Source organism: Capra hircus (assembly GCF_001704415.2).
Source record: "Capra hircus breed San Clemente chromosome X unlocalized genomic scaffold, ASM170441v1, whole genome shotgun sequence".
NCBI classification, from domain to species: domain Eukaryota; kingdom Metazoa; phylum Chordata; class Mammalia; order Artiodactyla; family Bovidae; genus Capra; species Capra hircus.
The window spans coordinates 48,703,221-48,716,815 of record NW_017189516.1 but is presented as its reverse complement, the minus strand read 5'-3'; the positions used below and the strand labels follow the sequence as shown (position 1 = coordinate 48,716,815).

General features: G+C 35.6%; 1 protein-coding gene across 5 annotated transcripts in view; it reads left to right on the top strand.

Annotated features, from left to right (window-relative positions):
• CNKSR2 (connector enhancer of kinase suppressor of Ras 2) overlaps positions 1 to 13,595 on the top strand; it is a 283,532-nt gene that overhangs the window by 123,203 nt on the left and 146,734 nt on the right. For all 5 annotated transcript variants that reach the window (XM_018043877.1, XM_018043876.1, XM_018043878.1 and 2 more), the window contains exons 6-7: positions 4,206 to 4,325; positions 11,214 to 11,273. In XM_018043877.1, coding sequence (XP_017899366.1) covers positions 4,206 to 4,325; positions 11,214 to 11,273 — 180 coding nt within the window. The remainder of the gene's footprint in view (positions 1 to 4,205; positions 4,326 to 11,213; positions 11,274 to 13,595) is intronic.

Sequence of the window (13,595 nt, the reverse complement as noted above, 5' to 3'; positions counted from 1 at the left end):
CGACTCTATGCAACCCCATAGACGGCAGCCCACTAGGCTCCTCTGTCCCTGGGATTCTCCAGGCAAGAATACTGGAGTGGGTTGCCATTTCCTTCTCCAATGCATGAAAGTGAAAAGTGAAAGTGAAGTCACTCAGTCGTGTCTGACTCTTCACGACCCCATGGACTGCAGCCTACCAGGCTCCTCCGCCCATGGGATTTTCCAGGCAAGAGTACTGGAGTGGGGTGCCATTGCCTTCTCCGTTCTCATCTACTAAACTGACTATAATAATAACTACTTCGGAAAGTTGTTAAAAGGATGCATGAAATAATGAGGTATTTAGCGTTGTGCAGCACACATGGTAGGTACTCTGTAGTGTTGATGTTAACTTTTAATAATAAAGAATGTATTTTCTTAGTATATTATAGTTAATTTTCTTTCTGTGGGATACACTATTAAGTAGCAATAGATAATACTGTGTGTTAATATGATGGCATAATATTATAATTTCACTGAAGGGAAAAATTAACTTTTTACAAGGACGTGTAGGGTATCATGGTAAGTGACATAAGTCAGACTGAGAAAGACAAATACTTTAGATGTCACTTACATGTGGAATCTAAAATCTACAACAGACTAGTGTCAACTGAATAAAATGCAAAACCTAAAAGTTGAGAATTATGGTTTATTCGGTAGACTGTCTGAGAACTCAAGTCCTATAAGCAGCCTCTCAAATAGTTCTGAGGAACAGCTCCCAAGAGGTTAGGGAGTAACCAGGGTATATATGGGTTTTTGCAACAAAGACTAGGGAACATCAAAAGATCACTGTTAATTAAAGAAAACCAAACATCTCAAGTTAACGAAATTAGTACTTGCCCATGTATGGGAAGATGCAGGAGTCTGGTTCACTGAAATTAATTCTTTTGATACACACCTTAGCCAGCACCCTCTTCTTTCCCATTCTCAGTCTTCTCGGGGTGCACCTTTGAGGGTGGCTGCAGTGGCTAAGGGCTTGGTGGTCTCTGCATCCTTTGTTTGCGGATATGGCAGACAGTATTTTTTCATTCACACTACTGAATATAACAAAAAAGAAACCAAATCACAGAACAAAGTAGTGGTTACCACTGGGGGAGGGAAGAGAAATCTAGGGGTGGAGAGTGGGAGATACAAAGTGTGAGGTGTAAAATAGGCTCAAGGATGTGTGGTACAACGTGGGGAATCTAGCCAATATTCTATAATAACTGTAAGTGGAAAAGGACCCTTAAAAATTATTTTAAAAAAAGAAAAAGTTCTAAACCCTACTTCAAATTCAGTAAATAAGTAAACAACTAAAAATACTAACTTCCTTGGAACTTTTCTGTAGTACCCTTAATGTGGTTTCCTGCAGTGGCTTGGTGTATGATACAGTAATGAGTGTAGAGTTAGCATATGAAACCGAGCCATTTTGTATCCCTTCTAACTGGCTTATTGAACCAAGTGCCAAATGCTACAATATAAAGATTCTAGTACGTTATCTCTCAAATAGGGAGCAAGGTTCTAGCCAAGTTTCTTTTCTAAGTCTTTCTATTATTTTTTCCAAAGTTTTTAATCTGTTAAATCCTGATAGCTTTGCTAGTAAAGTCAATGTTTTATTCATCTTTCGTATTTCCAGCAGACCTAGAACATAGCAGGCATTTGACAAATAAAATTACTCAGTAGAGAAATCTGAAAAAATGATTTGCAACTTAATATGGTAGATTTAATTGTTTTTTTTTTAAATACCTACAGTGTAGTTTTTCTTCTTTTCCTCCTCCTCCACTTCTGAGTGCTTCCAGTACTTGAATAGGAGAGCTACTGTTGCCCGTTACTAGTGTGTTATATGAGGCCTTGAGTGTTGCAGTACACACTTGTTGAGCCATTTTTATATATTCTTTACCTTCCTATTTATTTTCAGATTATCAGGCAATTCAAGTATTCTATATAGAAACCCTTCATATTAACATTGTTATCCATCCTGCCCCCCGCCACTCTTGAGATAGAGAGAAAATAAGAATGAAAATGAAACCACTTAAGAAAGGAAAGGAACAGTTAAAAGATTTAAATCTGCCCCAGTTGCTTTCTTCCCATCAAACAGTAGCAATTTGAACCGTAGACATTTTTGTAAAGGGCTGCCATTCTGTCTTTTTCCTCCTGGCTGCTGATGAATATTTTCAAAAGAAATTTAAAAAACACAGAAACTACCGTCCCAGGATGGGCTACATAATATGTGAGACCCAGTGCAAAGTGAAAATATGAAGCTCCTTGTTCAAAAAGAATTAAGAATGCCAAAATGGCACCAGCAGAGTGTAATACTAAATGCAGGCCCTTGTGCACAAGTCATATGCCTATGACGCTCACCCTGTGCAGTTCCCTATAGTTCTGAGAGATAGTCTTCCTGTTCGCACTTTGCTTAGCAGCTTCAGGGTAAATACCTACACGGTATCTCTTGAAAGCATTGAAACTTGAACATCAGAGAGAGTAAAGAGGTTTGAACTTCCCATTATGACCATGCACTATGATTACTGGTCATTGTAACATCATTAGCAAGGCCATGGAGTTAAGAATAATAAGATAATTCATCCCATGAGTGAGAACCAAGCCCTTTGAGCTTACAGAAAGCAACAAGGGAAGAATAAACATTTATTTGATGTCTTCTTTGGATAGAAACCGTATTAGACTTTTAAAATATATATTCATTATCCTGATTTGTCGTGTAAAACATATAAAATAATTTTTATTACCTCATTTTCTACATGTGTAAACTGAACTTCAAGGATATAAGATAACTTGCTCACAGACACACAGCAAGTAGCTGGCAGTGTGGTGATTGCCCACATCTCTTCATACGAAGCTGATGCTTTCCATGCTGTCCATGGTCTGTCCTTAGGGGTTGATAGCCACAGTAAACGTGCAGCCATGAAAAGCAGATGCAAAGGGCAGGGCTGCAATAAGGGGGAGAAATTTAGCCAGGCAGTTTCTGTGGGGTGAGAAAGCTGAACCAAGCAGAGACCAAGGTCATGGACCGTGTAGAGAATGCAGCAAATAAAGAGCCCTGAGGGAACTGACCCCCTTAAGTAGAGTAATGAAGTGGTCACAGAACAAATATAACATGTTGGATAGAAGGTATGAATAGATTTATCCTAATTTAAGCACTAATTTTGTGTCCTCAGTCAACAACAACAAATGTTCTAGGATCTGTCTCCCAAGGGTAGGGGAGGAAGAGAAGTCAGAGATGAGTAGAACGTGGTCCCAGCCTTAGAGGGCTTCTGAATGAAGCTATACAGTTTCGGACAGTTCATAGAACGTTGAGAAAGCAGGTTTGAGGGAGTGCCAAACTTTGCCTGGAGGAAGGGGGAACTTTGCAGAAGGTAACCTTGAGAAGGAAAATCTAGACAAATGAGAGGGAGGAGTTCACCAAGCAGATTTGTGAGATTCGTTTTCCCTGGATTTTGGCTGGATTTTTTTTTTAACTTTTCTGATCATAAAGTAGAAAACCTTCAAGGTATTTGAAGTTGTTGAATTCTCTTCCATCCAGTGGCTGGTATCAAGAAGTGTTCAGGTTATTAAGATTGTTTTGATACAATCGTTTCATTTTAGATCTGATGAATCAAATAATAGAAACAAAACATAACCATAACTTTCTTGAATATTTTTATGTATGCATTCATGCTAAGTCGCTTCAATCAAGTCCGACTCTTTGCAATCCCATGGACTGTAGCCCGCCTGGCTCCCCTGTCCATGGGATTCTCCAAGCAAGAATACTGGAGTGGGTTGCCATTTCCTTCTCCAGGAGATCTTCCAATTTTGATGTGTAGTTCTTATATTTATTGGGGTCTGCTCTGGTGGCTCAGAGGTTAAAGGGTCTGCCTGCAATGCGGGAGACCTGGGTTCAATCCCTGGGTCTGGAAGATCCCCTGGAGAAGAAAGTGGCAACCCACTCCAGTATTCTTGCCTGGAGAATCCCACAGCGTCGCAAAGAGTCGGATACGACTGAGCGACTTCACTTTCTTATATTTATAGTTTAGACATAGATGTGTTTTATGTGTGTGTATTTCTTAACCTGAATATCTTTTTAATTCAGATATTATAAAATAAAATGCCAAGTACCTTCTTCTATTTTTTCTTTTTCCTTGTAAAAGATATTACAATAAAAAAGTGATTTATTTACAACATGTGTTGACCATAATTTTTTGTTTGTTTGTTTTCAGTGTAAAACTCTTTCTGGAGTCTGTGACCACATCATATCCCTGTCATCAGATCCTCTAGTTTCACAGTCTGCCCACCTTGAAGTGATTCAGCTGGCAAACATCAAACCAAGTGAAGGGCTGGTAAGAGAAACCATGTTTATCAAAGCTGCTGTCCATCAACAGACAGCTAATAGTATGGGTGGGCAGCCCCCAAATATGAGAATTCATTAATTTTAACAGAATGAATAGGTTTTTTTTTTTCTCCCCTAGAGGAAGGAATTAAAGTGGTGGGAGTTAGTCATGATAAAAAGTTTTATAAAGATAAAATGAGAGAAAATTTAAAATAATGATTTCTGAATTAGCCTGTTTACTTTGGTAAATAAATTAGCTTTAGTTACATTTTTAACTCTTATCAAAGTTCGTTGCTGCTGCTGCTCAGTCACTTCAGTCATGTCCGACTCTGTGCGACCCCAGAGACGGCAGCCCACCAGGCTCCCCCGTCCTTGGGATTCTCCAGGCAAGAACACTGGAGTGGGTTGCCAATTCCTTCTTCAATGCATGAAAGTGAAAAATGAAAGGGAAGTCGCTCAGTTGGGTCCAACCCTCAGCAACCCCAGGGACTGCAACCTTCCAGGCTCCTCCGTCCATGGGATTTTCCAGGCAAGAGTACTGGAGTGGGGTGCCATTGCCTTCTCCATCAAAGTTCCTTAGATTTACAGGAAATTTAAGAATTTCATAATAAAAACTGCAGTGTTACCTGCTGATGCAAATCGGTGTTTTGTTTATTTTGCTTTTGTTTGTTCGTTTTAATAGGTCTCTCTTCCCTTAGATTGTATAGGCTAAATAAACCCAATATTCTTTATAATTCACATCTTTTCTTTCTTTTAAGGGTAAGTAAGCAGGTAGATATCACTAAAACTAGGCTAACATCTATGAGATGTATTTTTTATTCTGTCATAATAAAGATAATCTTCTATATTTTGTTCACCTGATTAAAAATTTTATTGATTCTAAGTTTAACCCAAGGCATACCTTGTCTTTTAATGAGCCTCTAGAAAGAAAGCATATAATATTACTATTAATAAGTGAGAGATGAAAAAAAAAGAAAAACAGGAAACTGACTGGAGAACATCTTGCCTACCACACAACTATTTCATGATAGTTTGATGCTACCATGTTTCTACTCTCCCTATAGGTGAATTTTCCAAGAATACTAATAAGGATATTTTAGAAAATAGAAATCTTAAAAACTACTGTTAACAGTGTAATTCAGATAATATATTCTTATAGATTCCTGTGCAGGTTTAACTTTTTATGTGGCCTTCCTTCTTCGATTGAATGTATGTGTGTGGTATATGTGTAAGTGTGTATATATATGTGTGTGTGTGTGTGTATATATATAGAACGGTTTCTGGGAGCAACACCTTCATTGGTCACCAGTGATTTTTTTGGCTTAAAGTCCTGTTTTCTATAGAACGACTTTTCTCTGGATGCTTAACAAATTACTTTTGAGTAATCATAGTTCCCTGTCTTTTTGTGGCTTGTATCTGTATTTTCCTGGAAAGATGGAAATTAGCATCTCAAATATAGCCAAAGTATGTCATCATTGTAACCTATAAGTGTTATTAGCTATATTTTTATTAGTTTTAGAATTTATCTTAATGTTTATAAACTTATTTGAAGTAATATTTATGATTTTAATTCTTACTTCCTTTTAGTTATGTTTTACAAAGTCCGATTTTATTTAAAGCATCTTTCTACCCATAGTATTAAAGATTTTCCTTCTTTAAAATCTCCCCTTTTAGTAGTTCTGAAGGAAAGAAAGTTCTTTAAGCGTGCTTTGCACTGTGAGAAATTATGAACTGCTACTATGTAATATTAGAGTAGGAGACAGAAATTCTGGATACAAATCACTTCCATAAAATAGAGCTGTGAGTGGGATATGGGAGAGGTGAGGAAGTAAATTAAACCTCCTTGGCTGTGATATTTCCATCTGTAGAATGTAAGGGGCAGGAAGGGATGGACTGCTGCTGCTGCTGCTAAGTCGCTTCAGTCGTATCCGACTCTGTGCGACCCCGTAGATGGCAGCCCACCAGGCTCCCCCGTCCCTGGGACTCTCCAGGCAAGAACACCAGAGTGGGTTGCCATTTCCTTCTCCAATGCATGAAAGTGAAAAATGAAAGGGAAGTCGCTCAGTCGTATCCAACTCTTCATGACCCCATGGACTGCAGCCTGCCAGGCTCCTCCATCCATGGGATTTTCCAGGCAAGAGTGCTAAGGGATGGACTAGATCCTCTTTAAAGCTCCCTGTAGCTCTATGAATTTGCAGTTCTGAGGGCAGTATTGTCCTGAGAAAAAAGCCTGAATATTCCCTCTAATTTCCACTGAAATAATGAGGTGAAAATAACCATGTGAAGTGAGTCAACACAGTGCTCATTTATGGACTTGATGAAACCTTGATTTTTATTTTCAAAAGACCCCCTGGACAGGGGTCTTTTATTTTTTAAATTTCAAGTATGTAGAGCTGGATGTGCTCTTTGGAATAGTCATGAACTTAAAATGCCAAGAACCAGGTTCAGTTATTCTGAAAGAGAGCTGGTAGAGAAAAGGAAGGAGTGAGTACCTACCATTAACCAGGTATCATCCTCACAACTCTGTAGAGTAGGTATTAATGAGAAAATGGTATCATAGATCCTCACCAGTTTGCCGTGTATGACATTAAGGTAACATACAATAGAGGCAGAGATTAAATCCAGGTAAATCTAAATGAGGTGCAATTTACCAAAGTTTGTTCCATTATCCCACAGTTAAACTTGGGGTAGCTAAAAGGAGGTACGAGAAGTTCAGGAGGATGACTTTAAAATTAGAACTACTTAGCGGAATCCATTTAAAAGGGTAATCAGCACCATTTCATTGGGAAAATATTTCCAAGGGACGAAAAGAAAAAGCTAACATATTGAATATTAATAAAAGGGGTTATGTGAAAAACCGTTTCATGTGATTCATGTTAAAGGGGAGATGACTGAATAAAAATCTTATGTAACTTTACTCAAGGTATCATTTTAAAAATCAATATGCATGTAAGAATTAAAGATTTTAAAATTAAAAAAAAATAAAATAATAAAAAAAATCAATCACTTGATTTAAGTTTAGTCACATTTGAAATAGATTTGAGGATTTGGGTGACATTTAGCATGAGCTTAGCCATAGAAGTGTTTAAATGAAGGAAAGGAACAGAAAAACATGGGAGAATACCAAGCTTTAATGAAGTTTAATCAGTTTAAAACATCTGCAGATGATCTTCTGCCTCTTTCAAAGCAGAACATCTCTCATAGGTAAAAGGTAACGGGCTTTATTCTTGCACTGATAAACTAGATAGATTGTTCATCAACTTTCTGCCTAAGTAGTCAAAGTAGTCCTAGGACTTCTTAGTTTTGAGAGTCCTGAGCATTATAAGGAATAGTGGGCATTGTGCTTAGTAATGGTTAAAATATATCAAGCTAGCTTCTAAAACGCTTTTAAATAACAATAATTAGCAAAAAGTTAAAGAAAGGAAAATGAGAACTATTGGAATATATCAAAACTAGATCAGAGCCAAGAGATGGGAAAGAATAGAGAGGAAAGGGCTTAAGGAGCAACCTTGAGAAAGCCTCTTTGCTTTAGAGAGTTCTTTTGCTGTTTAGGCACTTGGACTCGCTCCTAAAATGCTTTATTCCATTGACTTGACTGTGAGGTTGCTTTGGCTCCATTGGTTAACCGCCATTTGAAGACAGTAAAGCAAATGTCATTTTGGTAAGCTGAACAGAAGACAGGGAGCTGTTGGAGTCAGCTCCAGAATTAATTAATTGCTTTAAAAGAAAAAAGGAAGGAAGGAAGAATGAAGATTTTGATGAAATGGAAAACCAGATTTGTCTCAGTCCCAAAAAAAGAACCATTTGAATTACATGTCCTTCTGCTGTTTGACCCTTTCTGAGAGGTGACCAAGCGATCAGATGTATTTCTGTGAACTCTTCATTATTCAGAAGATGATTAGTTTGAAACGCATCCAAGTAACTTGTTTCTTCTCTTACTTTCTGTTTGTGCCTGACTTTTGGCCATTTTCCTTGTTAGTACCACCAGAAAGATGAAAAAGCTGAAGAAGTCAGTCTTGATTATGAAAAGCAGTTACAATGAATGGTTTGTTGCATAAAACAAAATATCTTCATTCTATGTGGCATTTTAAAAATATGTTTTATTTGTTTTATTGCTCATAACTATGAAGTTGCTAAAACTGAACTGTATACATAGCTAGATCCTTATTTATTTAAGCATTTAAAAAAATATACTTTGTCCATCTGAAAAAAAAATTAGCTTTAATATAAATTACACATTTAATTATACATAATGATGAAATCCTCTTCCTATAACTAATTGATAACTTGCTTTAGCTTACAATTGCCATTTTAAAAGTTCCTGGTATGTGTAGTAATTGCATACAGATTTCATTTCCTGAGTCATAACTAGATTATCTCCATGAGTTCTTATTATCCTGATGAATATAATGATTTTTCTAAATATTTATTTTAGGAGACCAGACTTTCTTTATGACATAATCATTTAAGAAATTATATAGAGCTCTTGTCAAACACCTTAATTCGTAATCAGTAATGCACTGTTGAAAGAAGTGTGGAGAGAAATATAATCAACTTTTACTTGCAGTTGTCAGAAGAGGTAGGTGATTAAAATAAATTTGTAAAAGGTCAAACCCAGTTATTCTTTTATAACCACATTGAACTTAGTATATGTGTGCTAGAGAGGTCTTCATCTTTTTAGAATGGATGTTAAACAGTGACTGTTTGACTCAGTATCTACAATTCCCAAATATTCTGTTCTAATAAGGAAAGTGAAGGTAGACAACCCTTCTGTTAATAAATCTGTAAATTAGGAGCCTCATGGTTGAGAATATTGTCTGGGCTCGAAACACAGCTTCACCTCCTTTGGCAGACCTGCCCAGTCTATCAGTAACTCAGTTTCCTTATTCCTGAAACAGAGAGAAACATAGTGTGTACCACACAGACCATTGTAAATAAATGTCAAACACTAACACAATCCTTAGCAGATTGTAACAAGTAGCTGTTAGTGATGATAGTGATAGATAATGTTGAGTGATGATTGTTGTGTATGTCCAAGTTATATATTGCTATATTGTTTTATTTCACTGTTTTTTTTCCACTTAATCCTCTCACAATCCTTCTATGTAAAAAAACTAAAACAAAATTTAGTGTTTCGCTCTTACAAATGTACTTAAAAATTCTTTATTAATTTGATGTCATTTGGTAACTCCCATGGGGGAAGTGATTGCAGCACTGTTCTATGTAGCACTGTTGTATTACCTTCCAATAAATAATGGGATTAAATAAAGTATGTTATATACTTGTCACCTGTATAAGGTTGAATATTACCATATGGTTGTAGCCAAGAACTAACCAATTTCTTAATTAATTTCCATTTTTATGTTTGTTGAGGTTAGTTATTTATTTCATATAAAATGATGAACTTTCATATAAGAAATTAGAATTCACAGATAAATGAACATCCTGTAAAATTACGTTTATTTTGTTTCACAGTAAGAAATCCAGGCTTAAACAGTCTCTGAACTGATACCAACATCTTAGACATATGACATTACTGAAATGACTTTTCTGAATTAAAACCTACCCAATGACTTCTTAATAATTCCAGGCCATGAGCTTATTGCTTCTTGTTTTTATTTCTTAGTTATTTTTAGTGAAAACACAAGTACATTTAGATATCAAAATGTTAACATCCAGGTATAGGAAATTAACACTGCAATTGTCTACACATAATTATTTAAATGTCTTCTTTTTTCAAAATGATTGTTCTTAGTTACTAAGTCCCTTATATTTCAGGCTTCAGGTTTATTTTAAAGTTAGTATTGTTTAATTTTTGAAGTCATTAGTTGAGATGCAAATTAGTTTCAAAGTAAAACTCAGTAAATTTTTTATTAGAATGTTCCTTAGGAAAAAAGGCCATTCAGAGAATCATCTATTTTTTTTTCTGATTTATTTAAATGAAAATGTTTCAGTATTTAAAATGTGAATCCTTTCTTGTAATTTCTTTTAGGGTCCTGTCATAACTGGCATAACTTAAAGGTTTCATTTGTTCTTAAAACTTTAATAATTTGAAGATTTCTAGATAATATTTTATCTTTAATGAAGCTTTTTCTGAAATCACTTTGTTTAAATGGAAACGGAATTTCTTCTTTATTGGGAGGAGGGGTGCCACACATTACCTCTAAATTAATATTATTATGATTTTAATTTTAAATATTTATTCATTTTTGGCCACATTGTGCAGCTTGTGGAATCTAATTTCCCAACCAGGGATTGAACCTGGGCCCTCAGCAGTGAGTGTGGAGCCCTAACCACTGCACTGCCAGGCAATTCCACCTGTTAATTATTGATAGGTCATTGGATGTAATTATTAAAACTTCAGCAATAAGATTAAGACAGAATTTGTAAGATACCACAAAAGAGGAACAGAAAAAAAATTTTATATAAACAATATTTTATCATTCTTCTGTGTCCAGTAGTTCTGTAGTGGCTCTATAGAAACCTACTTTTTATTGTATAATATGTATCAAATATAATAAACTAATAATATCCCAATATTTGAATTTCCCATTGTAACTTTTATTTTGCCATAGCACATGTAGTATGGATTTTGAGGAGAGTGAACTATGTTCTTCAGGATATTGAATTACCATGAGGCATTTTGTAAGTTCACTATTCAAATAATCATTTGATTAAGCTGAGTACAGGCTTCTTCAGGCAAACTTTAGAAGCCAGAACATTCAGATAGGAATTTCTTAAAGTTTAAAGACAGCCTTATTGAATCATGGATTCATCCCTGCGGCAATGGCAATTTTAACTTGATAGGGCAATTCTTTTTGTAAATGAGGTTATAATATCCTTGAAAATATTTCAGTTTTCATTTGTTTTCCTATGCTGTCTTTTTGTGTTTTTTTAGGGTATGTATATTAAATCAACATATGATGGCCTCCATGTAATTACTGGAACTACAGAAAATGTAAGTATTCTAACATTTCAAATTTTGGAGTATGTTTTGTCTTTTATTGTTAACCATCTTATGGCACTTACATAATTCCGGTTGACTTCTGAGGAAATAAACAGATTAAAATATACAACTAAAAAGACATACTGAGTTAGTAAGCACTGATTTGGGGAGAATTTCAGTCATTTTTGTTAGTTGAGAATATCTATTTATCTGAAGTAAATCAGATGTTTTGTGTTCAAAGCCAGAGATTTGTTAAATGTTTTCTGATTCATGACAAGTTATTGTAATATCTAAAAGAATCCACCTCCATCTGACAAATAGTGTAGTTTTATTAGGAAACTTAAATTGTGTAAGAAAGAAACATCAGATAAGTTAGGTTTCCTGAATACCTGAAGTATAATTGAACTTTTTTCAGTGAAGGGGCAGCATGATATAGATCGGCCCATTTTCACAGTGAAGTCCATCCCTGGACCAGCAGCATCAGCTTCCTTTGGGAATGCCCCACCCCAGACCTACTGAATTAGCTCTGGAGACCAGTCTGTTTTTTAATAAGAGATTCTCTTTTAAAAGGTGCACAGATGTATAGAACAGTCTTTTGGACTCTGTGGGAAAGAGCAAGGCTGGGATGATTTGGGGAAATGGCATTGAAACATGTATAATACCATATATGAAACGAATAGCCAGTCCAGGTTCGATGCATGATGCTGGATGCTTGGGGCTGGTGTACTGGGATGACCCAGAGGGATGGTATGGGGAGGGAGGAGGGAGGGGGGTTCAGGATGGGGAACACGTGTATACCTGTGGTGGATTCATGTTGATGTATGGCAGAACCAATACAATATTGTAAAGTAATTAACCTCCAATTAAAATAAATAAATTTATATTTTTTTTTAAAAAAGGTGGTTTTGAGACCTGCTCCACTGCAAGCAGTAGGTCAGAGTCACTAAGTCTAGGCTGTACACCCAATTTTGATTTTGTTGACAGTGTAATTTCTGACGAGTCATTTACACTCTCACTGCTTTGATTTCCTCAACTGTGCATGCATGCGTGCATACTAAGTTGCTTCAGTCGTGTCCGACTCTGTGCAGCCCTATGGACAACAGCCCACCAGGCTCCTCTGTCCACAGGATTCTCCAGGCAAGAATACTGGAGTGGGTTGCCATTTCCTTCTCCGTCCTCAACTATAAATCGTAAATAATATATTATCTGTACTGCATACCTCACTAGGTTATTGTGAAAATTAAATAAGATAATAAATATGAAAGACTGTACTATAAAGAAAGAGCTATAGAAATGTGAAATGATTGTGTTGGACATTAACATGATCACTATAATAGATTTGAGTTGCATAATAAGTCATTATTTCTGCATTTGGTTGTCCCAGATTTCCATCCCACTCTCTTAAGCAGGTTTTGAGCTTCAGATATTTTTCTTTCAGAAATTCTGACAAATCATGTTTATAACATGTTCCTTCAAAGAAGACTGAGGTGAAATTAGTTAAATCTCAAGTTATTATTGTTCTCAACATTTTACCAGCGTTTTTTTTTAAAGACAACAGTATTTCATCTAATTCACCTATTACTTTAACCATTTGTTGATTTCTTTCCCCCTCCACTTCACTTAGTTTCTTGTGAATGGTGAAATACATTGAAGTTGCAGTTTTGTGCTGGCATCTCATTGTTATTAAATATAAGAGTTAAATGAGATCAAGGATACGTTATTTGCATATTGTCAACTGTTTAACATTTTTAAATGCAGTGAGATACTTATAAACTATACTCTTGTCACTGATTGATCATTCTCATTGGTGTGTACATTCCACTGATCATTTGTTTGATCATTTGTTCATTTAGCAAAACTCTGCTTTATGTCTGTTGTGTTCCAGACTTAAAACTAGGTATTGAAAAAAATTTTAAATTAAACTAACTTGCTGCCCCTAAGGCATACAAGTACAGATTTATCTGTGTAAACAGGTACTGAAATTTGCATAGATGGACAAAGGAAAAAATAGTAAATGCTGCCAAATAAAAACAAGGAAGGAATCACAGAAGTGGTTATTTTGAACTAACTGTATCTTGAAGAATTGATCAAAACAATCTCTCTACATTGTATGGAGTCTGTTAAAAAAAAAAGTTGAGCACTATGCATTGTTTATATTAATTAGTAATATTTTATAAATGGATGAGTGACCAAAGAAGGATTGATTCTATGAGTAGTTCAGATATAAATGGTATGTTACTAGTTCATCATTTAATTCTTTTTTCTTGAAAGTATTTCACTATTTTTGGTACCCTAAATCATTTATCATTAGATCTGTGTTAAGTCTTAGTAAAG